At 41.6% G+C, this 23,716-nt stretch overlaps 1 protein-coding gene across 1 annotated transcript in view; it reads left to right on the forward strand.

Moving 5' to 3' along the window:
* Positions 1-23,716, forward strand: part of gmds (GDP-mannose 4,6-dehydratase) — a 544,463-nt gene that overhangs the window by 475,990 nt on the left and 44,757 nt on the right. Inside the window, exon 9 of the mRNA XM_080202776.1 lies at positions 5,569-5,665. Within this exon, the coding sequence (XP_080058902.1) occupies positions 5,569-5,665 (97 nt within the window). The remainder of the gene's footprint in view (positions 1-5,568; positions 5,666-23,716) is intronic.

The raw sequence follows: 23,716 nt of genomic DNA on the forward strand, positions 1-23,716 counted from the left end.
TCAAACGATCTTTTTGATCTGCCTTTGTCACATTCTGATCTTGAACAGCAAAAAGTGATGCAAACCAGCAGGAAGACCTTCTTATACTTAGCTGAAGGTGAAAGCTTTTATCTGACAAAAATATGAAATATATAGATAGTTTCCACATAAAGATCATGCTAAAGGAATTAAAAGGAGCACGGAGGCACAGTGGTTAACACTGCTGCCTCACAGCACTAGGGACTTGGGTTTGATTCCTGGCTTGGGTCACTGCCTGTGTGGTGTCTGCACATTCTCATGTCCACATGAGTTACCTCTGGGTGCTCCGGTTTCCTTCCACAGTCTGAAAGACATGCTGATTAGGTGCACTGGCCATGCTAAATATTTCCTGAGTGTACCCGAATAGGCATTGGACTGTGGCGACGAGGGGACTTTCACAGTGACTTCATTGCAGTGTTAATGTAAGTCTACTTGTGACACTAATAAATAACCTTAAGCTTAAAGATACAAAAGAAAACTCGTTGAATATATTTAGTCATGTTTATGAATTAGATTATTTCAGAGTTTTCTTATTTTGTTTAGATCTTTATTTTGGGCATTTGAATGACTTAGGAAACTTGAGTCAGGTTGGTATGCCCTGACTACAACATTCACGTAGTCATACAATGACACACCATAAACTTTGAAAACGCCTTTCACAGAACCCACATCCAGGAGTGGCAGGTGCTACAGATACTTATACTGAGCTTCCACTTAGAGCGCACACCCTACCTATTAAACCTAAGATATGTTAGATATTTTTAAAAATGCGTCCAACATGCACGGACTTTCACACATTCATTGTTATGTGGAAGCACAATTTAAAATGATAGGGCAATTAAGTTGAAAAGTGACTAACGCTTTCTAGCCTGCAAAGTTAAATGATTCAACTCTAGTAGATATGGGGCCTTAGCAATTGCACTTAAATGAAAAAAAATCAAACACAACCTGATCTATTGTTGCCTGAACGTTATGACTGGAATTTTCTGTCCAGACCCCTACAGGAATCATAGCAGGCAGAGGTATGGCCCATGCAAAGGTCCGCTGACCTCGTGTGGGATTTTTCAGCTGCACTTGCCCCAAAATCATTCATTCGTGGGCCACGGGCATTACTGACTGGCTAGCATTTATTGCCCATCCCTAATTGCCTTTGTTCAGACGGTAGGTCAGAGACAACCACATTGCTGTGGCTCTGGAATCACACATGGGCCAGACCAGGTAAGGACGGGAGATTTCCTTCCCTAAAGGACAGTAGTGAGTCAGACGGGTTTTTCCTACAAATGACAATGCTTTCACGGTCATCAGTAGATTTTTAATTCCAGATTTTTTTTATGGAATTCAAATTCCATCCCCTGCAGTGGTGAGATTTGAACCCTGGTCCCCAAAACATTAGCCAAGTTTCTGGATTAATAGGCTAGTGGTTATACCACTAGGCCATCACCTTCCCTCATGAATGCAGCACAGCTACACCTTAAAGAGACTCATTCCAGCAGGAAAATAGTATACTATACATTGCACGGTGCAAAACAAGGTTTAAAGTGCAAATTTCAATAATATGAGGCATCTCAGCTTTATTAAGATCTTAACATTGGAATCTGCAATTATCTTACTGAACAGTAATTAAACGCATAAAATGTTCAGAAACTCCTTGATGTCCCATGGTCCTATGGATATTTAGCCTGCTTTTTCCCTGATGGAGTTCCTGTAACATTGTTTTGCCATATATGTGCTAAATAAAGAGAATCCACTGGTACACTTCAACAATAATCTATAACAAAATGAAAGTTTTTTTAAAAGTAACAATTCTTTAAATTCCTGAAGTTAAAAAAGGATTCTTACTTTTCAAAGGCAAAGACATAATACTTACATGTTTGTAGTATATAATTACATTTAAGCATCTGGTCCCCCTGTAGTAGATTGCATAGCACCGTCTGCAGTGATATAAAAGGAAAGTTGTTTTAAAAGTAGTGGATTTGTATATACCGAGGGTGAAATGTCAAAGACTTCAGGGGGAAATAGATAGGTTATCAGAGTAACAGACGTATTGCAGACACAGTTTAACATGGATGTAAGCTTTGGATAATAACTTGTGAGTGGAGGGCTAAGGAATATGTGTGTAAACTCAGTGGAAATATGCTGAATGCTGGGGATGAACAGGGAGACCTAAAGATTTGTGGAGTCTGCACATTCTCCCTGTGTCTGTGTGGGTTTCCTCCAGATGCTCTGGCTTCCTCCCACCGTCCAAAGATGTGCAGGTTAGGTTGATTGGCTATGCTAAATTAACCCTAGTGTCAGAGGGATTAGCACGGTAAATATGAGGGGTTACAGGAATAGGACCTGGGTGGGATTGTGGCCAGTGCAAACTCGATGGGCCAAATGGCTTCCTTCCTCGCTGTAAGGATTCAATGATTTCTGCAAAATTCCCTGAATATGCAAGTAGATAATGTCAGAGAAGAAGGCCAATAGCATTTTGGAACTTATAAACATGGGCATAAAGAGGAAGTAATGTTAAACTTGGGCATGGAATTATTAGGTCACTGTTGGAGTACTGTGTGAAGTTGTAGGCACCCCAGACAGCAAGTACATTGAAGCCACAGAAAATGTTCAGCATAACTTCATAGATGATGCCAGGAATAGGTGACTATAGTTATAAAAGACTTGCGATATTTGGACTTTTCCAGTGAAACAGAGAAGGATGGCTAAGAGGAGCTTTAAGAAGGGCCTAGATCCTGGGATGGTGGAATTAGTGTACTTTGGATTGCTGTAACAAAAAGACACTCTGTTATCTCACCCTGTGCTGTAATTTTTTTTAATATTGCTTTGTGTGGGGCATAATGAATTTAAGGGTTTGTGAAAAATTGTTCTCTTTAAAAATTCAGTGGCAGCTTAATAATGGAGTCTAGCACTGGGAGGACAGGGGTCACAACAATGATTTGATGGGACCACCTAAAAAGGCCCATCATTGTTATCTTGAGGTCGATCACTGTACCACTAGGGAAAGCAAACAGGGCTAGTCAAATGGGTATGATGTGTCCCAGGCCCGATGTTAAATAGGTTAGAGCAAGACCATAAAAAAGAGTAGGAGTAGACCATTCGGCCCCTTGAGTCTTCTCCACCAGTCAGTAAGATCATGGCTCATCTGCTGTGGCCTTAACTTCACTTTCCTGCCATACCCCATAATCCTTGACTTTCTTGTTGATCTAACTCAACCTTGATTCTATTCAATGACCCAGTCTTCACTGGCCACCTGAGGAGAAAATTCCAAATGTTAATGACCGAAAGGGCAATGGCCTAGTGGTATTATCGCTAAAATATTAATCCAGAAACTTAGCCAATGTTCTGAGGACCAGTGTTCAAATACCACCACAGCAGATGGTAGAATTCAATATAAATAAAATCTGAAATTAAGTATCTACTGATGAACATGAAACCATTGTCGATTGTCAGAAAAACCCACATTGTTCACTAATGTCCTTTAGAAAAGAAAATCTGCTGTCCTTACCTGGCCTGGCCTACATGTGACTCCAGAGCCACAGCAATGTGGTTGACTCTGAACTGCCCTCAGGCAACCAGGAATGGACAATAAATACTGGCCAGCCAGCGACACACATGTCCCATGAATGAATAAAAAAGGGGGTGGGGGGCAGGAGAATCTTGGGTTGCCCCACTTATCAGATTAAAAAAAAAATGAAAGTCAAGTTTTAAATAGGGAATACGTATCCCAAAATCAAGTTATGAAACAAGATGTTGAGCAGATTTGGGTGATTTACACCACAGCGTTGTTACTGATGATTTGGATGTAGTCATTGAATCATAGAATCCCTACAGTGCCGAAAGAGGCCATTCAACCCATTGGGTCTGCACTGACCACAATCCCACCCAGGCCTTATCCTTGTTACCCAATGTATTTACCCTGTTAGTCTGCCTGACACTTAAGGGAGAATTTAGCATGGCCAATCCACCTAACCTACACATCTTTGGACTATGGGAGGAAACCGGAGCACCTGGAAGAAACTCACACAGACACAGTATGGATGTGCAGACTCCACGCAGACAGTGACCCAAGCCGGTAAACTAACATTTATTGCCTATCCCTAATTGCCCTTGTTGGTATCTTTTACCAAAACACCCAATAGTCAAAAAGTACAACTATAGTACCACACAATGCTGAGGTAAAGATTTTCTGGGTTTAAAATATTTAATGCTCTGCTAAACAAAGTCTTTTCAGCAAAAATGACAAAGTGATGGAAAATGGTAATTACAGGAAGCAAAGTTCTGCAAAGAAATATGTGCTGCATGCATGTATATAGCTGTGTGTCAGTCATGGTTTAATGGTCACACTGTTGCGTCTGTGTTAGAAGATCATGGATTTAAGCCACACTCAGTTGACTAGAGCACATAATCCAGGCTCACACTCTTGTACAGTACAAAGGAAGTGCTAGATTGTCAGAGGTGCTCTGTTTAAAATGAAATGTTACACTAAAGCCACATCTGCATTCTTCGGGCTGAATCTTCCCATGGATGTCAGGAACTCAATAATGAGACCGTTTGTGGATCCCAAGCCGGCACTTATTATCAAGTTACCCATTGAGACAACTTCATGTGAAGCGGGCTCCTAAGTGACTGCCTCCACCTTTGGCCTTCGGTTAAGCGGGTTTTGGAGACAGGAAGCCCACTGAGAGCACTAGCGGCACTGCCTGGCCTACTGGGAAAAGTGGACATCGCTGTGCTAGAACATCAAGCATGAGGGTGTGTCAAAGTAGAGGCATTGTCACAAGCCTGCTCAGTTGTCTGTGTGGAGTTTGCACATTCTCCCGGTGTCTGCATGGGTTTCCTCCAGGTGCTTTGGTTTCCTCCCACAGTCCAAAAGACGTGCTGGTTTGGTGCATTGGCCATGCTAAATTCTCCCTCAGTGTACCGAACAGGCGCCAGAGCGTGCAACTAGGAGATTTTCACAGTAACTTCATTACAGTATTAATGTAAACCTACTTGTGACACTAATAAACAAACATTAAACATTAATTTATAATTTAAAAAGGCCCAGAATTGTTGAGTCTGTCAGGCTGGATGGAAATCCACAGGAATGGTTTAGGCCTGCAGCCTTGTCATTCTTATGGCTAATTCATTGGGCCAGTGCTAGGAGACACCGATGGCAACCCCACCACACCCTCTTTTCCCACCCCAAAGCTGCCTCCAAGTTGTTACCAGCTCCCAAACTCAGATTGGCCTGTCTGGTGGCAGGAAAATGGTGGTGAGTACTGAACTGTCCCCTGAATGGGGCCTTAATTGGCTGCCAGCCTCTATGGAACAAGTTGCAAATTCCCATAACAACCCACCCCATGAAATTCACCCAGAGCCAGAGTTAAGGCCCAAATAGATCAGCCATAATTGTATTGAATGGTGGATCAGGCTCGAGGGGCCAGATGCTCCAATTTCTTGTTTTCTCTTAATACATGTGCATGAATATAATAAAGTTGAAAGGATTGTCTGTCACATTAATATGTTTCCTTTTAACAAAATAGTCAGAACTGTGTCATTGTCTTTTTACAGATGGGAAGGTCAGGGTGAAAGTGAAGTGGGAAGGTGCAAGGAAACAGGTCAAATCCATGTGAGGGTTGATCCCAAATACTACAGACCTACCGAAGTGGTAAGAACATTCTAAAAATTTAATTGAAAATTAGCCCAATTCTGTTCATGCTTCATTTGACTATTTGTTTCTGAATGTAATTGTTATATCATCTAAAATTGCCATTTTGTTCAAGATATAGTGTGGTTCAATGGGTGGGTGTTAGAAACATCACTAACAATTAGTAATATAACTTCACTATTATCCCACTATTAAGATATGTTATGTCGTGACTTGCTCTATTTCTGTCTGTTAAAGTTTCTGCGGCCTATTTCTTATGCCTCTTTGGGTATCTATCCAAATTGATTGCACAGATGGCCTTTGTTTATAATTCTATTATTTCTTTGAGGTAATTTCATTAAAAAATTGCATTTTTAAAATGCGTTGTGAATAGATGTAATGACTTCAATCATTGAGGTTGGCCTCTTGGAGTATGAACTCCCTGATTAAGGATCCAATTGATGGGCCAATCAGTCTTTGCCTTGGACTTAACCAGGAATGCCAGGTTCCTCTGACATCCCCCAAGATAGACTGCTAACTGATAGCACTCTGTGTACTGCTGTTAAAGTTGTAAATAAAAGGATTTTAGTGAAGGAATTTCTGCCTCCGAAGATTTATTACAATAGATCAGTTTACTTTGCAAAATTGAATTCTGTTGTGTATTCGGGGAAATTATTGTGTGTGGCATGGCCCCTTTAAGAGGATGGTCACATGATCACTCCATGACATCACTGGGCCTCCACAGGCTATTGGCAGTTGAGAATTGGAGCCTGTAAATAAAACCTTGTGTGGACCTCCTGAATGGAACTGATCTCTGCACCACCTCCCCTCCCCCAGGCATGGACAATGCAGCAAATTCCACATGAGTTTGCTGATTGGATAACCTGAGTCATATTTTTAATTATAAGTTTATTTATTAGTCACAAGTGAGTTTATATTAATACTGCAGTGTAGTTACTGTGAAAATCCCTCAATCGCCACACTCGGCGCCTGTTTGGGTACATCGACAGAGAATTTAGCATGGTCAGTGCACCTAACCAGCATGTTTTTTGACTGTGGGAGGAAACCCATGTAGACGCAGGGAAAATGTGCAGACTTCACACAGACAGTGACCCAAGAATTAGAATTGTTAAGGTTACTGTACTTGCCTGGACAGTGCAAATGAGGCCCAGTGAGCTAAGCCACCTTCATTCAACCTGATTACTGCTGATGAGAAAGACTGTGTAGCTCATATTTGTTGAGCCATCATTTCAGTCAGGCTGCAGACCTGCAAACAGTAGGGTTCTGGTGTTGTTAAATTCAGAGCCCTTCCACAGTCTGTGATCTGCAAGTTATACTAGAGGTAGGAAAGTAAGTTGTAAAAAGGACGTAACGGGTTATAGGTTAAGTGAGTGGGCAAAGATTTCACAAATAAACTATAATGTAGGCAAATCTGAAATTGTCCATTTGATATGAACAATATATAAAAAAACTTAACTTCTGAATGGTGAGAGATTGCAAAGCTCAAATTCAGAAGGATCTGGGTGCCTGAAGGCAAGAATCACAAAAGGCTAGTATGCTGATGCTGTGAGGCAGCAGTGCTAACCACAGTGCCACCCCTTTCTTTGTACTAAGAAAATAGGATAAGTCCAACCTGACCAATTATTGCCAGAACAGTCTACCCCTCGATACTTAGTAAACTGCTGGAAAAAGTAATCAACATTGCTGTCAAGCAACACTCACCAATAATCTACTGACCATGTTCAGTTTGGGTTCAGCCTGTATCACTCAGTTCGTGACCTTGTTATAGGCTTGGTCCAAGCATAGACAAAAGTGCTAGGTGTATAATTGAGTTGAGAGGGGGCTGTTCTTGGCAGCAGAGCGGCATTTGACCAAGTGTGGCACCAAAGAGCACTTGTAGAACTGAAGTTGATGGGGATCAACAGAAAAATTCTCCCATGGGGGAAAAAAAAAGTTGTAATTTGGCACAAAGGAAGATGGTTGTGATTGTTAGAGACCAATCATCTCAGCCCCAGGAAATTGCAGCAGCTCCTCAGGGCCACCTATTTACCCTGTCTCCAGTTAGTTAACCAATGATTTTTCCTACATAAGATTAGAAATGGAGCTTTTCATTGAAGGCATCGCAGTTTTCAGTTCCCTTTGCAATTGCACAGGTAACAAAGCAATCCATGCAATCTTGCAGCAACAACTGGACGGTGTCGAGGCTTGGATGATATGTGACAAGAGACATTAGTACAGCTCTAACAGGAGAGAGTATAACCACCTCTCATATGAACATATGCATAAATAAGATAGGAATAGGAGTTGGCCATTCAGGCTCTTGAGCCTGCTCATCCATTGTGTAAAATCATGGCCGATCTAATTGTGATCTGTACTTTCCTATCTACCTGCTGTACCCTTTGACTCCCTTGTCAGTCAAGAATCTATCTAACGCAGCCTCAGAAATAGTAATTGACCCTGTCTACACTTCTCTCTTGGGTAGAAAACTCCACAGGCTAACCACCCTCTGAAAGAAAATAATCCTTTGTTTCTGTCTTAAATGGGATGAGAGGTAGAGCACCCAGGACATGTTCTCCAGTAATGGGGGGAAAGAAGATGCAGGGCCCTGGGTATTGTAATAGAACTTTCAATATATCTGTCTAAACTAAGCATTGCACTCTGTCTGGGTTCCTTTCCTGTGGGGAACTGCCTGAAATAGAATGGCTAAGGTTGCTGTACTTGTCTGGCCGCTGCAAATGAGGCACACTGAGCTACGCCACCTTCATTCAACTCGATTAGTGCTGATGAGAAAGACATATTTGTTGAGCCATCATTTCAGTCAAGCTGCTGACCTGAAAACAATAGGGTTCTGGTGTTGTTAAATTCAAAGCCTCTCCATAGTCTGTGATCTGCAAGTTGCATTAGCGATGGGAAAGTAAGTTGTGAAAAGGACATAAGGAGTCATAGGTTAAGTGAGTAGGCGCAGATCTGGCAAATGGACTACAACATAGGCAAATCTGTAATTGTTCATTTGATATGAACAATATAAAAAAAGTTTATCGGTGAAAGATTGCAAAGCTCAGATTCAGAAGGATCTGGATGTCTGAATGCAAGAATCACAAACAAGAGATTAGGAAAACCAATAGATTGCTTATGCTTATTACGAGGTGAATTGAATCTAAAAGTAGGAAGGTTAGGCTTCAGTTGTTCAGGGCAATGGTGAGACCACATCTGGCATATTGTGTACAGTGTTAGTAACCTTATTTTATGGGAGGGTGTCAGTGCATTAGAAGAAGTTCAGGGAAAGTTTACCAGACTCATACCTGGAATGGGCAGGTTGTCTTATTAAGAAAGATTGGACAGGCTAAGCTTGTATTTGCTGGAGTTTAGAAGAGTAAGTGGCGACTTGATTGAAACATATAAGATCCTGCAGGATTTTGACAGGGTGGATGTGGAAAAGGATGTTTCCTCTGGTGGGAGAGTCTAGAACTGGAGGGTCACTGATGGAAAAGAAGGGGGTCACCCATTGAAGACAGAGGTGAGAATATTTTTCCTCTGAAGGTAGTGAACTCCCTTCCTCAAAAGGAGATGGAAGCAGAATCTTTGAATATTTGTCAGGCAGAGATAGATTCTTGCTAAACAAGGGGATGAAAGATAATTGGGGGTAGGCAAGAGGTTACATTCAGATCAGTCATGATCTTATTGAATGACAGAACAGGCTTGAAGGGCTGAGTGGCCTTCAATTCCTAATTTGTATATTCATATGAATGTTAGTTAGGGTTTTTGTACTTTAGTGCACTTGGTATGTACATGCTCAGTTTCACCTGATTGCATATACTTTACAGCTATTTACTACAGTCTACTGGCCTGAAGGGTTGAAGTAGTGCCAGTAAATAAGTATAGACTCTTCAGTTTGAATTCTGATCTTCTGGCTTGATTAGACGAATTTTGTCAACTTGACATGTTGTACAAAACCATGACAGCTACTCTTTACTTTGATTTTCATGCCAAAATTTATCCCGCAGGGCATGAGCTGATTGGGAAAACGATAATATAGCATAGACCTATGTTGCTGGGAGGCTGGGGATATGGCCATACTAATTCACCTGCACGTTCTGCATTTCCCCTCTGCCACAGCTTCCCCAGAGGGAAGCATAAGGAACAGAATTGGGCTTGGTAGCACCCATTCTCGAGGTGCAACAAGGCCCCTTAGGATTCCGTCATGCAGCATTAGAAACTGAAACATCGGGTGCCAGATGCTGCAGCATGGTAAGTTCCAAGAGTACGTTGATGGAGTTGGTCACCAGTTCCACGGTGGGAGAAATGGACCTCGACAGAACCCAGTGCTAAACTGGTGTTGGACTCCCCTACGCTCCTTAACGTTGAAAGCAGACTTCCCAATGCACTAAGCATTTTGGTATGTAGACTCATTAGCCTTTTCTGTATCTTGACCCATTAGAGTTGTTATCTGACTCCCCTGCAGCATGACTCATGGACGCTGACTTTCTGGTGAGCTGACATCTGCGCTGTCTTGCCCTCTGTCCTAGCTGCAGTCCAGTTCTAATGCTGTCTCACCATGTGTTAATGCCTGATCTACCCAAGTTATCCTGTGCAGTGCAAAAAATCTGAGCTGGTGCTGCAAGTATGAAATTGCGTGATGATGCTTCTTCATCATTGTTTTCTTCGCCTTACTACCCTGCTTGGTCAGGTTGCACTTATGTTGATATTATCTGCAATTTGTAAGTCAGAAAGCTTTGTGGAATGCGGGGCAAATGACATATGTAAAGGAGAATAAAGTATATGGAGGATAAAGTATATGGATATGTCATATCCATATACTTTATCCTCCTTTAAATGGATAGCTTCCTCTTCAGTAGGTTAACAGCAAAAACTTGTGACCTTGTCTGCAGCTGGGATTCTCCGGTGCTGCTGCAGTGAAAGGAGATTTGGCTGAGCACTAAATTCTCCATCCTCACTTGCATTGAGGCGGGTATCGGAGAATCCCGCGCTATGGTTTTCAAGCACAGTGGGTGAAATTCCCCCATCTGGCGCTAAGTCCTGTGGTGGGGACAGGAGTATTTTCCATTGCTGAGACCCACAGGAAATCACACCATACTTTCCAGCCCCAACCTCATTACTTACGTATCAAGGAGGGTTTAGCGCGATATACCGTGGTGGGGTGGCGTTCTGTGTCATATCTGGATGCCATATTTAAAAGGTACCCAACGTCACTGATCCACTTCTGAAGAAAGAACTTGGATCTCCAGGATCACCCCTGAGGATGGAAGGTGAATCTTCTTGATACCCTGAAGCTGGATGATCCACTGTTCCTTGTTCCTGGTCCAGGATCATTGGCTATCTCCATCCAGAGACATTGCTAGGTAACTCCTTACTTCAGCCTGCCATGTTGTTCCAGACGTGTTATGGATCAGTGCTGACCTCACAGAGAATCGGGTGTGAGCGGAATATTCTGGTCAAGCCTGCATCTGCATCCCATTTGCAGGATGCAATCAATTTCACACCAGCCACCAACGTGTTTCCAAGTCTGCCATGGTAGGTGCTAGGGGAAGGTCCCTCAGGATATACACACATCAGTGTCAAACAAGTTTTTGAGCCACCTGCCAAATTCTTCCCTACGCGCGCCATTGAACCTGTCGGCGGGGGCATGGGAGAATTCCACCGAATGAAATGCTGAGAACTGTGATTAAATTCCATTTTAAACAACAGCATGGTGGCACAGTGGTTAGCACCGCTACCTCTCAGTGCCAGGTTCAATTCTGGCCTCAGGTCACTGTCTGCGTAGGTTTCCTCCGGGTGCTCTGGTTTTCTCCCATGCTCCAATTGATTGATCATGCCAAATTGCCCCTTAGTGTCAGGGGAAGTAGCAGGTACAGTACCTAGAATTACAGGGATAGGGTCTGGGCAGGATTATTGTAAGTGCAAGCTCGATGGGCCGAGTGACCTCCTTTTGGACTGTTGGGATTCTATGATTCTATTGAATTCAGAAACTTACAGCTGTGTAAGATCAGTGAAAGGTGGAAATAAATGAGAAGTAAACACTAAGCTCAAGATCCTACCCCTAAGAATCTATGGAAGTCTTTCACATTTGTCAGTCAAAGTACTAATGGGTCAGATAATGATATGAGACTTGCAGTTATGAAGAGTGCACCAACAGAAAACTAACCGAGTGTTATTATGTATTCTACTATGCAAGGATGTTAGATGTGATGGATTCTTTTGACTCCCAAGTCACTCCACTCAAGACCAAAGGAGTACTAAACGTCCAATGCTCCTCCAACAGTGAAGAAATTTCAGTGACGATACTGCAACCAGCACAGAGCTAAAGTTGTGTGAGAGTACCTACTAGAGGGGAGGTCTCAAATCTCCTGCATCAACACCCAAAAATAAGTGGCGCAATTTATGTTGGCATGAAGTAATAACCGCTTTACATTGACAAGCTGTGTCACAAAACTGGCCTACTGTCCACTTCCAATCTTTACAATATTTAGAAGTCACAACAATCATCCTCAGTTGGTCGTTCAAATATGTTTTATGTTGACTTGTGTTTTTTTTTATCATTTTTTACAATGGTCATGTTTTTAGAGGAAAAACTGATGTTGAGGCACAACAGGATAGTTTTAGCAACTAAAGCTGTATGATCTGTTATAAGTATAGTAGTCCTTCAATTCAACTTTGCATGTTAAATATAATCCAGAGTTGTGCAGACATACTTGTGGTTCTATAGCAGTGTTATCATTTTTGTTTCCAAGTCTATAAATTGTTTTAAAGGATTGTGCTTTTCAATTTTGAGCCTTCAATAATGTTTATGTCCCAATTGGTACTCACTTAAGCGGTGCAATCACTTTAAGGGCTTTTCATTCTTGGAAATGCCATAGTACTATTTTACAGGCTCAAATATGTCTGGCCAATGTTGCGTTTTCAGAACGCAGTGTGTGATTGTAATAATAAATCTGGCACATATGGCAGAACTTTTGTGACCTCACAGCTACACAGAGCAGCTACTGTTTAATAAGAGATTTTTTTGTACTGCATTGGAGATAATCCTGTGTTCATTATTTTTATTAGAAGATTGTGTTTATCATTTCTCCATTTTCTTGGCCATGCATGGAGATTAACTGATGAATAGTTGGGAGGTTTGGTGGAGTCAATTTGTCCTAACACTGACAGCATGGGAAGGAAAAGGCCATTTTTTAAAAAATTATATTTGCTGCAATTAATTAGTGCCAAAATTGCCAAATAATACAAACAGTAATATTACATCAACAGTGATGATGCACACCATAGGAAGAGTGGGCTTTCTCAGAGTGATTGTTGGGGATAATTTCACGCTTATTCAAGTTTGACCATGTAAATTTCTCCCACTGCAATGCAGGATGAGGAAATAAGTTGGGAAACTTTTAGTTTTCATTCCACGCTCTCATGGTTAGGGTGAATTGGCCTACCAGACTGATACAGGTTACCGGGGGAGACTTGCGCCCTTTCCTGGCCGCAATGCTGCTTTTGCATCCACTTGGAGTGCTGCTGCATGTGTCTCTCCATGCAAAGGCCAGTCCCTCATGGTCAGAGCTCATGTAGTTTAACTACTGGGACAACGTGGAGCTCATGACAGCGATGAACTCCTCCATTCACAGTACCAGAGTTCCGGCTGACTTGGAGAAATTTCCTCCACGTGTCCACCCATTTGCTGTTGTTTGTCCCAACACCACACCGCAGAAGGTGACTCCCAAGGCTTCACGTTCCTTCCCAATTGAACCATCATCGTGACTTTCCTCTCTCCCTCTGAGGAGGACGGTGTACAGATGTCTCTGACTCTGACACCACCTCCTGCATCCTGCCTCCCTCCACTGTGCTGGTGTCTGAATTGGCGAAGTGTGAGCGCATCAGATGAGATACTGCATCCTAGAGCATTTCTTCCTCCTTTTGATGCCTAAGGGATGACCTGGCTCTGGAGGTTGAGGGAGAAGAGCTGGGACCTGTGTGAGATACAAAAGGAGTTACTTAAGCCCTTCTCATTGTGAAAATACGTTCTGATGTATGTCATTGCATTTAACCATGCTCTTGCTGCCAGAATGATGCAACCCCACCTCGCACTCCCTCTCATGCCAACCTCCCCCCTGTGCTCAGTGAAGTGATTTTGACACCACCTTTATTGTCAATGATCTGCAATTCACCATGATATTTCCCTTCACTGTCTCTGAGCATCACATTGCTCATTCACGTTTGTTCTATGTGCTCCTAAATAAGCTGCTTGCTCAACACTGAGGCTAATGGATCGCACTTCTGATGCATTTGTCAATAATAGTTCTTATCATGGATATTGGAACAGTTTATTTTGCCACATGGCAAATTTAAGTTGACTCCACATTAAAAAAAGTGCTGATTGGGACAAGCAACTTTCTAAGGTGGAAAAGCTGGAACAGTTAGAAGAAAAATAAACTTTAATAGGTCACATGTAAAGAAATGATAAAGAATGGCAAAAAGTAACATGTTAAATTTAAAAATTATTTTTTAATTCAAATTATTTTCTTTAGCAGAAAATAACTGCTGAGAATATACTAGTAATAATTGCTGTAATAATGTTTTTTCAAAGTCCGCATGTGAACTGAAGATTATCCTGTTTAAGAAGACATATTGGCACAGTGATTAGCACTGCTGTCTCACAGCGCCGGGGACACGGGTTCAATTCCAGCCTTGGGTCACTGTCTGTGCAGAGACTGAATATTCTCCCCGTATCTGCGTGGGTTTCCTCCGGGTGCTCTGGTCGCCTCCCACAGTCCGAAAGACGTGCGGGTTAGGTGCATTGGACGTGCTAAATTCTCCTTCATTGTATCCAAACAGGCGCTGGAGTGTGGCCATTAGGGGATTTTCACAGTAACTTCATAGCAATGTTAATGTAAGCCCAGTTGTGACACTAATAAATAAACTTTAAAAACCTATTTCCAGTAAGACTACCAAAAATTGTTGGGACTAATACTCTCTACCAGAGTACAAGGAAATTGAAGTGGATGTGGCTTTAGAAGATAAATAATCTATCCTTTGAGAAACAATAGTCTCTCATTTAATTATATTTAAAGATATAGATGAATATAATTTTGAAAACTTTATTCTTATTTAGTAATTTGAAATACATCAGAATCTGTTGAAACAAAATAAACAAGATCGTAAAACTGTATCTTTGTATAATATGGAATGTCACTCAGTATCGTCATTTTATTTAGCATGCCAGGGACAAGACAACTGTTCCTTTTATACGCTCCTTAAGCTAACAAGAAAAAAATGTAAAATTTATGAGGAAAGAACCTGCAAGCCATCCAAATATTCACTTTAAACAAGTGATTGGACATGACTTCGCTAAGGAAGTAGGGAACCAATTGAGACTTCGGAAACTTTTACAGATAGGGGGAAAAAAATCGGCTTCATTGTGTGGTGCAAGGTTCTTGTGCCAAAAACTTTCCTTCCTGCAGAAGAGGAGATTTATTGAAAGTACCAGAACGCAGATAATTTGACACAATTGGAAAGGATTAAAAAATATAATTCGGAAAACTGCCCGAACCTGTTTGACTTAGTGACAAGTGTTCACTGACTATAAAAATCTACAGGTTGACTTTACCTAACAAGCTTTGCAACAGAACAAAAACTGTACTGTAATCTCTCTCAGGGTTAGCCTTATCCTGTATTCAGCTTTGCTTTGTTCAGGGATTAAACAGAGTTAAGGCAGCTTTAGCTGTAAACAGTGGGAATGTGCCAAGTAATGGCAGAAACTCAGGTGAGTGATGACATAGTTCAGACTGTGGGCTCTGGTATCTTCAATAGTGCATAATCCCTCAATACTGCATCGAAGTGTCAACCTGGATTATGTGCTGACCTCCTACTCCACGTCTCTTCATGAGATTTCCTCTGTTTGCAATTTGTAACCAAATCATAAATGTTTATTATACTTGCAATTAAGATTTCACTCCAAATCTTCAGTACGAATCTTAGGACCAATTCACCATGATTTTTTATTTTAAATGGTCATAACTACTCTCAGCCACTGTACTTGTCACTCACATATATTTTAGCATTATTCCCATTATCTTCCTTTCCCCGGGGAGAATCATGTAGCTTCGATGCAAAACAAAGTCAGATTGTACCCAGTGACGTGGTAGTGTGCTTTGAATTAAGAGGGAAAATTTGTTTTAAGCAGGCACATTTTTGATAGCAGCCTTTGTTCAGTTCATAAAATCATAGAATCCCTACAGTGCAGAAGCAGGCCATTCAGCCCTTTGAGTCTGCACCGTCCTTCTGACACAGCATTCCACCCTGCCCTATCCCTATAACCCCACACATTTACCCCACTAATCCCCCTGACCTACACGTCTTTGGACTGTGGGAGGAGACCGGAGCACCCGGAGGAAATCCACGTAGGCACATGGAGAACGCACAGATTCCACACGGTCACCTGAGGCTACAATCGAACCTGGGTCCCTGCAGCTGTGAGGCAGCAGTACTAACTGCTTGAGGTGGCATGGTAGCACAGTGATTAGCACTGCTGCCTCACAGCGCCAGGGACCCGGATTCGATTCCCGGCTTGGATCATTGTCTGAGTGGAGTTTGTACATTTTCCCCGTGACTGTGTGGGTTTCCTCCAGGTTCTCCGGTTTCTTCCCACAGACCAAAGATGTTTGGGTTAGGTGGATTGACCATGCTAAATTGCCCCTTAGTGTCAGGAGGATTAGCTAGGGTAAATGCATGGGGTTATGGGGATAGGGCCTGGGTGGGATTGTGGACGGTGCAGACTCATTGGGCTGAATGGCCTCCTTCTGCACTGTAGGATTCTATGATTCTAACCACTGTGAGTGTTCTTACCTGTGACTCAGATGGTTTTGGACTCAGGCTCCACTCCAGAGGTTTGAGCACTTAATCAAGAGACGACATTTCAGTGCAGCACTATGGGGTACTGCTCGGTCAGTGGTGGCAACCTTTGGATGGGACATTGAACTGTGCCCTGTGACACCATTCAAAGTATACAGGAGTTCTGGCCAAATTTATCCTTGAAGATTGATTTTCAGGTCATTTTTTTGTTGCTGTTGCTGGGTCCTTGCTTTGCGCAGTTTGGATACTGCATTTACAAAGGTGATTGCACATAAATGAAAAACTTTGGGGATTTCTGAAGTCATGAAAAGCATTATATAAATTAAACTTGTTAATTTACTGAGCTAAATGCATGCACCATGTATAAGCCGAATCATCAGCCTAAAGAAATAAATAGAAGAGTGAATGTCACCGTCAGGAACATTCATTTTATTTGATTTTTCTTTTAAGCATGATTATTTTGATTGGACTAGCAATTCCTCTGGATGTTTGCCCTTTCTAGCCCGTGAGGAATGATTTTCAACAGCGACTCGCTCATTTTAAAAACCGGTAACGAGCATGAGGAAAAACAGGTGGATACGTACCTTTGACACCCAAAGGCTCAGTCGTTAGGGGAGCTTTTAAATGGGAATCAGCACTCAGAGAGACATGAAATGATGCAGCATAGAAAAGGCTATATCACCCACTGAGCCTTTGCCGGCTGTGTGAAAAAGCTCTCTGCTCCTGCTCTTCCCCAATGCCTCTGCAGATTTTTCCACTTCATGCATTTATCTAGTTTTCTTTGGAAAGTTATTGCTGAATCTGCCTCTGCCACCCCTTCAAGCAGTTCATTCTAGAAGATGATAACTTATTGAGTGAAAGATAAATTCCCCCGTGCTGCCTCTTCTTCTTTCACCTTAAAATCTACTTCCTCTGGTTACCGAGCCTTTTGCCATTGTGAAAGGTTTCTACTGATTTGATTTATCAAAACCCTGCATAATTTTGAACATATTGTCATCTCAAGTTGCCCCTGAACCCTTTTCTGCCCTGAGGAGATCAGTCCCAGTTTCTCTAGACACTTCAAGTAAAATGTTTCATTCTTTGGACTGATCTTGTAAATATTCTTACTCTAAACACCTTGACATTTTTTCCTAAAGAGCGTTGTCCAGAATAGGCCAAAATACTCCAGGTGGAGCCTAACCTGTGGTTCGCAAAGGTTTAGCACAGTTGCCTTGCTTTTATGTACCGCATCTTTAGTTTTAAAGGGAAGAATACCAGAGGGTTTTTTTTTAAGTCATCTCGTCTTGCCCAAAGTAGTGGGGTGGTTGGGGGGGATGGTGGTCTCCATGACACTCCCCTCCCCCAGCCCCCACCTCCTGTGGCATGTCTCTCAGCAGAGGGAGGCGGCCCGCCATTGGCTGGTGAGGGTTCTGCTGGTCCTACCACTGTCCATGGAAATCCAAACGACCAGAAGATCCCGCTGGCAGGAAAATTCCAGCCAGGATGTTTCAGTAGGGCCTGCACCAGTTGTAGAATCAAGTAAATGCACCCTGTGCCCTGGACCAAAGTTTTTTAAATATTAAAGTATTAAAATATTCCACGGCTAAAATGCAGTCCTTTAAATGCGTAAGAATTCCAGTAACATCCAAAAACAGCCTTGGGAAAATCTTTGGGAGCAAGGGCAATTTTTGTGCAGCCAGTGAAGCCAGATTGCTCCTCTGAGTCCCACAAAACTACAGCTGCCTGCACTAGGCTAATTCCTTACAAAGTGTGATAGGTCTAAATGCTAATCTGTACCTCGATAAACAACTGTTCTATACAGTTCTCCTTATCTTCTTAGGAGCTGTGGGACAAGCTAGCATCTCTCCATTGAGATCTTAGTTGTTTAATTCAACTGTACTCTAAGGGCTGTTATCCCATTAACTCCTTTTTATAGCCCTCAACCTGATGCTGAGACTCATTATAAATGGATCACACTCAACCTCATGCAAAATGTAACAAGCTGTCATATTCATAACCCAACCAGTCTCAAAAGTCTACATATTGGAAAGCAATGTGTTAGGGACCCCTCTTAAGCCTATGATGAAGGTGACAACATATGTAGTGAAATTAGTTTAAGGCTCCGGGTGATGTTTTAATACTTCAGGGGGCAACTGTCAGACCAAACCAAAGTAGAACTGCTTTATATTTGTCTCAGACACGATTGGAGAATTGATTAGAAAATAAGTGAACTGCAAATGTTGGAAATCTTGTCGTTAACCTGAAAATTATTGGAAATTGAACTGCATTGGCGAATAGGAAAGACAGATTAAGCTTTCGAGCTTCACAATGTCTCAATCTGATATTAACGTAACTTTTCTCTTCACCAGTGTTGTTAGCCTTTCTGTGTTTCCTCAGTATTTTCTTTGGCTTCATTAACCCTATATTATGAGGGCTGAATTATTATCAGTCGAGATGCAAATATTCACTTGGTGTACTGCAAATTCTACTGTGCATATTGATTCTGACGTATCACTTTCATATTAGAAAAGGCAAAGTAAGGAAATTAGAACTGGATACTTAAGAGCCTTAGGAACTGTAGTAGAGCCAAAATAGAGGTGGTAAACTTATCACACAGTTCCCACTTCATTGCTGTATTTCCAGAAGACTTCTGTCTGGCTGTCAAGACACTCAACTGAGCCATGCAGATACAATATCCATTACTGTATGCAGTTTTAAAGTTTATTTATTAGTATCACAATTAACACTGCAATGAAGTTGCTATGAAAATTCCCTAGTAGCCACACTCTGGTGCCAGTTCAGGTACACTGAGGGAGAAATTAGCATGGCCAATGTACCTGACTAGCACGTCTTTCGGACTATGGAAGGAAACCGGAACACTTGAAGGAAACCCACGCAGACATGGAGAGAAAATGTAAATTCCGCACAGACAGTGACCCAAGTCGGGAATCGAACCCAGGTCCCTGGCACTGAGAGGCAGCAGTGCTAACCACTGTGCAAATGGGGGTTCTCAGACATAAGTAGGACTCTGATACAATTTTAAGTGCCTACTGGACGAAGTGTCCACTTCTGGTTGTGCCACTCATTTAAACTTGACATTACAGCACAAGAAGCTCCAAATTGGTATGTTCTAACATGATTCTTGCTGTAGTTGAAGAAGCAGAAGTGTTCCTCCTGGCTCCACACAAATAATGTGGGTCACTGCCATCCTGGGTTCCCCTGGTTCTTATACAAATCCATCCATCTGCCTTCAGACCTCGTTTCTTCTTCACAGCTACCCAATACACCACATGTCCATTTGTCCTTGCAGCCCACCACATGTAAGTTAACAAGGTCCAGGAACTGGGCGACCAGGTAGCTGATCAGTTAGCATTTGCTCCATAGAATCATAGAACCTTCTTAGCTTTCATGAATAGTGAGAAGTCTCGCAACACTAGGTTGTGGTGTCCACTCAGCTGATGAAGGAGCAGTGCTCCAAAAGCTTGTGATTCCAAATAAATCTGTTGGACTTTAACCTGGTGTTGTGAGACCTTTTACTGTGCCCACCCCAGTCCAATGCCAGCAGCTCCATATCATAGCTTTTGCAAAGAAAGCCCTATTGTCTAAAGTCTCCCTGACTAAACCTATATTCTCACTAGTATCTCATTACTTTTCTGCTTTTTTTCATTCCTATATATAATAGGATCCCAAAAACAGTGTTCCCATCAGTGCTGATTCTACTTTTAAATTGCTGCCTTAATAAATATACTTTATTGGTTGATTTCTATTTGGTTGTGGTGTGTAGAGGATTACCAAAGCTAACTAAGATTGGAAAATGCTGGCATGGCATCTGAAATAATATGGACACTGTTGCCTGCAGTGTTGTCATCAGTATACTTGCTGCGATTATATTACTCTACATCTCCCACATGTTTGCAAAGTCTGTAGTACTTCCTGATGATTAAGTACAGCCTCATTCATGCACCAGTCCACATGAACTAAATGGCTTGTTTCACATATACAACTGCAATATTCCCCTTGAGAAATGTTGACTGCTTAATGATAATGAGTTTATTTTCAGTTCTAAATGGAAATACATGCAGTTAAACAGAAGGTTAATGTGAGATACACATTGGAAGTTCAATTAATAGGTTCTGAAGACCACTTAAATCGCAACTGAATAACTCCAGCATTTTTCCACATAAAAATCCTGAAATTCCATTGCAGAGTTTCACATCCACCAAATATACTTGATTTTTTTTTCCATTTATTTTATTATGGCTGTTTGAGTTGGCAGTGATTTTTAAAGAGAAAATTATGCTTCAATGTCACATTGTGGAGTGAAGTTCCTGAATCAGATTGGCGATGGAAAATTATTGATAATCATGGCAGCTCTGAAACGTTCCAGAAGTAGTAGTACCAGAGCATCTGTGCTGCAATATGGGTGTGTAAAATAAATATTGGCCACCTTCTAGTGTCTGCAACTGCCGTGGGCACAAATCCTGTAACGGACACTAAATCTCACATGTCGGTGCAGACCCGATGGGCTGAAGGGCCTCTTTTGTACTGTATGATTCTGTGATTCATATCAAGAAGCCTGTTCGGAGCCCAATCCGATGTGTTCTGTTGGGGGTTTTGTAACAATAGATGTACATTGTACCATGTCATTACTTTAGCAGGTAGACACCATTTTGCTAGAACTGTTATAATCATTGTTTTAATGCACTAACAAAGCATGCAATTTGGTGCACTGTGAGAACTAAACATTTAGTTATATTTAAAAGTAGTTATTTATTCGGGCCCTATCAATCCATTGCATTCTGTACAACAGGCTGTATGTGTTCTTGGACAATGTATGAAATTTTAGCTAATACATGAAATTATTGCTCATGAATTAATGAATTATCTTAAGACAAGATTGGCCGGTAATGGATTGAAATTATGCCAGATTCCACCTTCGAGTGTTTCAGTCAGCATTAAGAGACAATGGCTGGAGATGTGACACACATGAATGAATCTTGTGCTTTTCTTCTGTCTCAAATTTCCTGAGAGATAACTCTGGCATGAAGTAATGTTTTTAGTTCAAGTATGCATTTTATCAGGTTGATGAAGTGAACTGACAATTTGCAGTCAGCAAACTTGCATAGCTGCGTGTACAAAATACTGATCAGATGAGTGGTTGGTGTATGCTAAACGCGATATGCTTTGAGAAGTCATTCTTACCTTAAACCTGTAACTGCAATGTGGTCATTTATTAAGCTATTTTTCTAATCAGTACATGGATTAATTACAATATGCAATCGGTCTCCACCACAAACTCCCTTAACCCTTCTAGTTTGACAGACATGGTGCATGTCAATAATCTTGACGTGAATATGTAGATCTATACAAACCAAGTCGCAAATGTTTCACGATAAGTTCAAAGTGCTATCGGTGAACTGAGTATGTTTGATCTTCTCATTTCCATCTCAGTCATGTTACTGTGTGTATGCAAAACTGGCCACACTAGTATTTTGTACAAGCATAAGGTAACCTCAAATAGAGTCAGAAACTGCAGGAAAAACTCAACAGTTCTGACAGCAGCTCTGTCAGAACTCCTTTGCTGTGGAGAGCGAAATGGAGTTAACATTTACAGCCGTTTGACTCTTCTTTACACAGTTTGCATTTTGAGCCCATCTGACTTCTTCAGCTCTAAAGAGTCGTACGGACTTGAAATCTTGGGCGGGATTTTATGGCCTCACTCGACCCGATACCATAAAATTCCATCCGCCCTTCACCTGCTCTGATTCTCATGTGGGTAGATTAGTAAGATTTCGATGGTTTACTCTTTTATTTCTCCACAGGTACTGCCAGGCCTGCTGCGTTTTCCCAGCATTTTCTGTCTTTATTTCAGATTTCCAGCATCCGCAGTATTTTACCTTTGCTTTTATAAGACATACACTCCTTGCTCTTGTACTCTATGCCATTTTACTATAGGCTCAATACATTTTTAATTGCTCTCTCAACTAGTCCTGCCACCTTCAATGACTCACGTACATGTACACCCAGGTCCTTCTGCTCCCTGCACCTCTTTTAGAATTGTAGCCTTTATTTTATTGTCTCTCCTTATTTTTCCCACCAAAATTAATCACTTCACACTTATCTGCATTAAATTTAATCCGCTACCGATTCCACCAACGTGTCTGGCCTTTTGAAGTGCTCCACTATCCTCCTTAATATTCACAAGAAGTCCAAGTTTCATATTGCCTTCACATTTTGAAATTGTACCCTGTAAACCAAGATCTAGATCATCAGGAAGAGCAAGGGTCCCAACACCGACCCCTAAGGAACACCAATACAAACCTCCTCCAGTCTAAAAAACATTCATTAACTGCTTCTGTCAGTTTACTCAACCAATGTTGTATCTGTGTTGCTACTGCACCTTTTGTTCAATGAGTTATAATGTTGCTGACAAGTTTATTGTATGAAAATTTATCAGATGCCTTTTGGAAATCCAAGTGCACTGCATTGACAGTGTTACCTTCATCAAAAGGTCTGACAAGATAGTTAAGCACAATTTTTTTAACAAATCCACACTGCCTTTCCTTAATTAACCTGCATTCACCCAAGTGATTATGAATTTTGTCCAAAATTATTATCTCTAGAAGATTCCGCGACCTCGATTTGGTTTGATTTGATTTGATTTATTATTGTCACATATATTAGTATAGTGAAAAGTATTGTTTCTTGTGCGCTGTACAGACAGAGAAGGAAAGGAGAGAGTGCAGAATGTAGTGTTACAGTCTTGGTGAGGTGTAGAGAAAGATCAACTTCATGTGGGATGGGGGGTGTTCAACTGACTGGCATGGAGTTGCTGGGTTTACCTTTTTACCCTTTTTTTGAACAAGGGTGTGATGTTTGCGTGTTCGTGTGGAATAAATTATAGTTGTTTATATTTTTAGTATATTCAAGGGCAGCATGGTGGCATAGTGGTTATCACTGCTGCCACACAGCATAAAGGACCCGGGTTCAATTCCTGGCTTGGGTCATTGTCTGTGTGGAGTTTGCACATTCTCCTCATGTCTGCATGGGTTTCCTCCCGGTGCCCCAGTTTCCTGCCACAGTCCAAAAGACGTGCTGGTTAGGTGCATTGGCCGTGCTAAATTCTCCCTCAGTGTACCTGAACAGGCGCTGGAGTGTGGCGACTAAGAGGTTTTCACAGTAACTTCATTGCAGTGTTAATGTAAGCCCACTTGTGACTAATAAGTAATGTTTTAATAA

Source organism: Carcharhinus amblyrhynchos, chromosome 2 (genome assembly GCF_965287045.1).
Source record: "Carcharhinus amblyrhynchos chromosome 2, sCarAmb.v2.hapA, whole genome shotgun sequence".
NCBI lineage: Eukaryota > Metazoa > Chordata > Chondrichthyes > Carcharhiniformes > Carcharhinidae > Carcharhinus > Carcharhinus amblyrhynchos.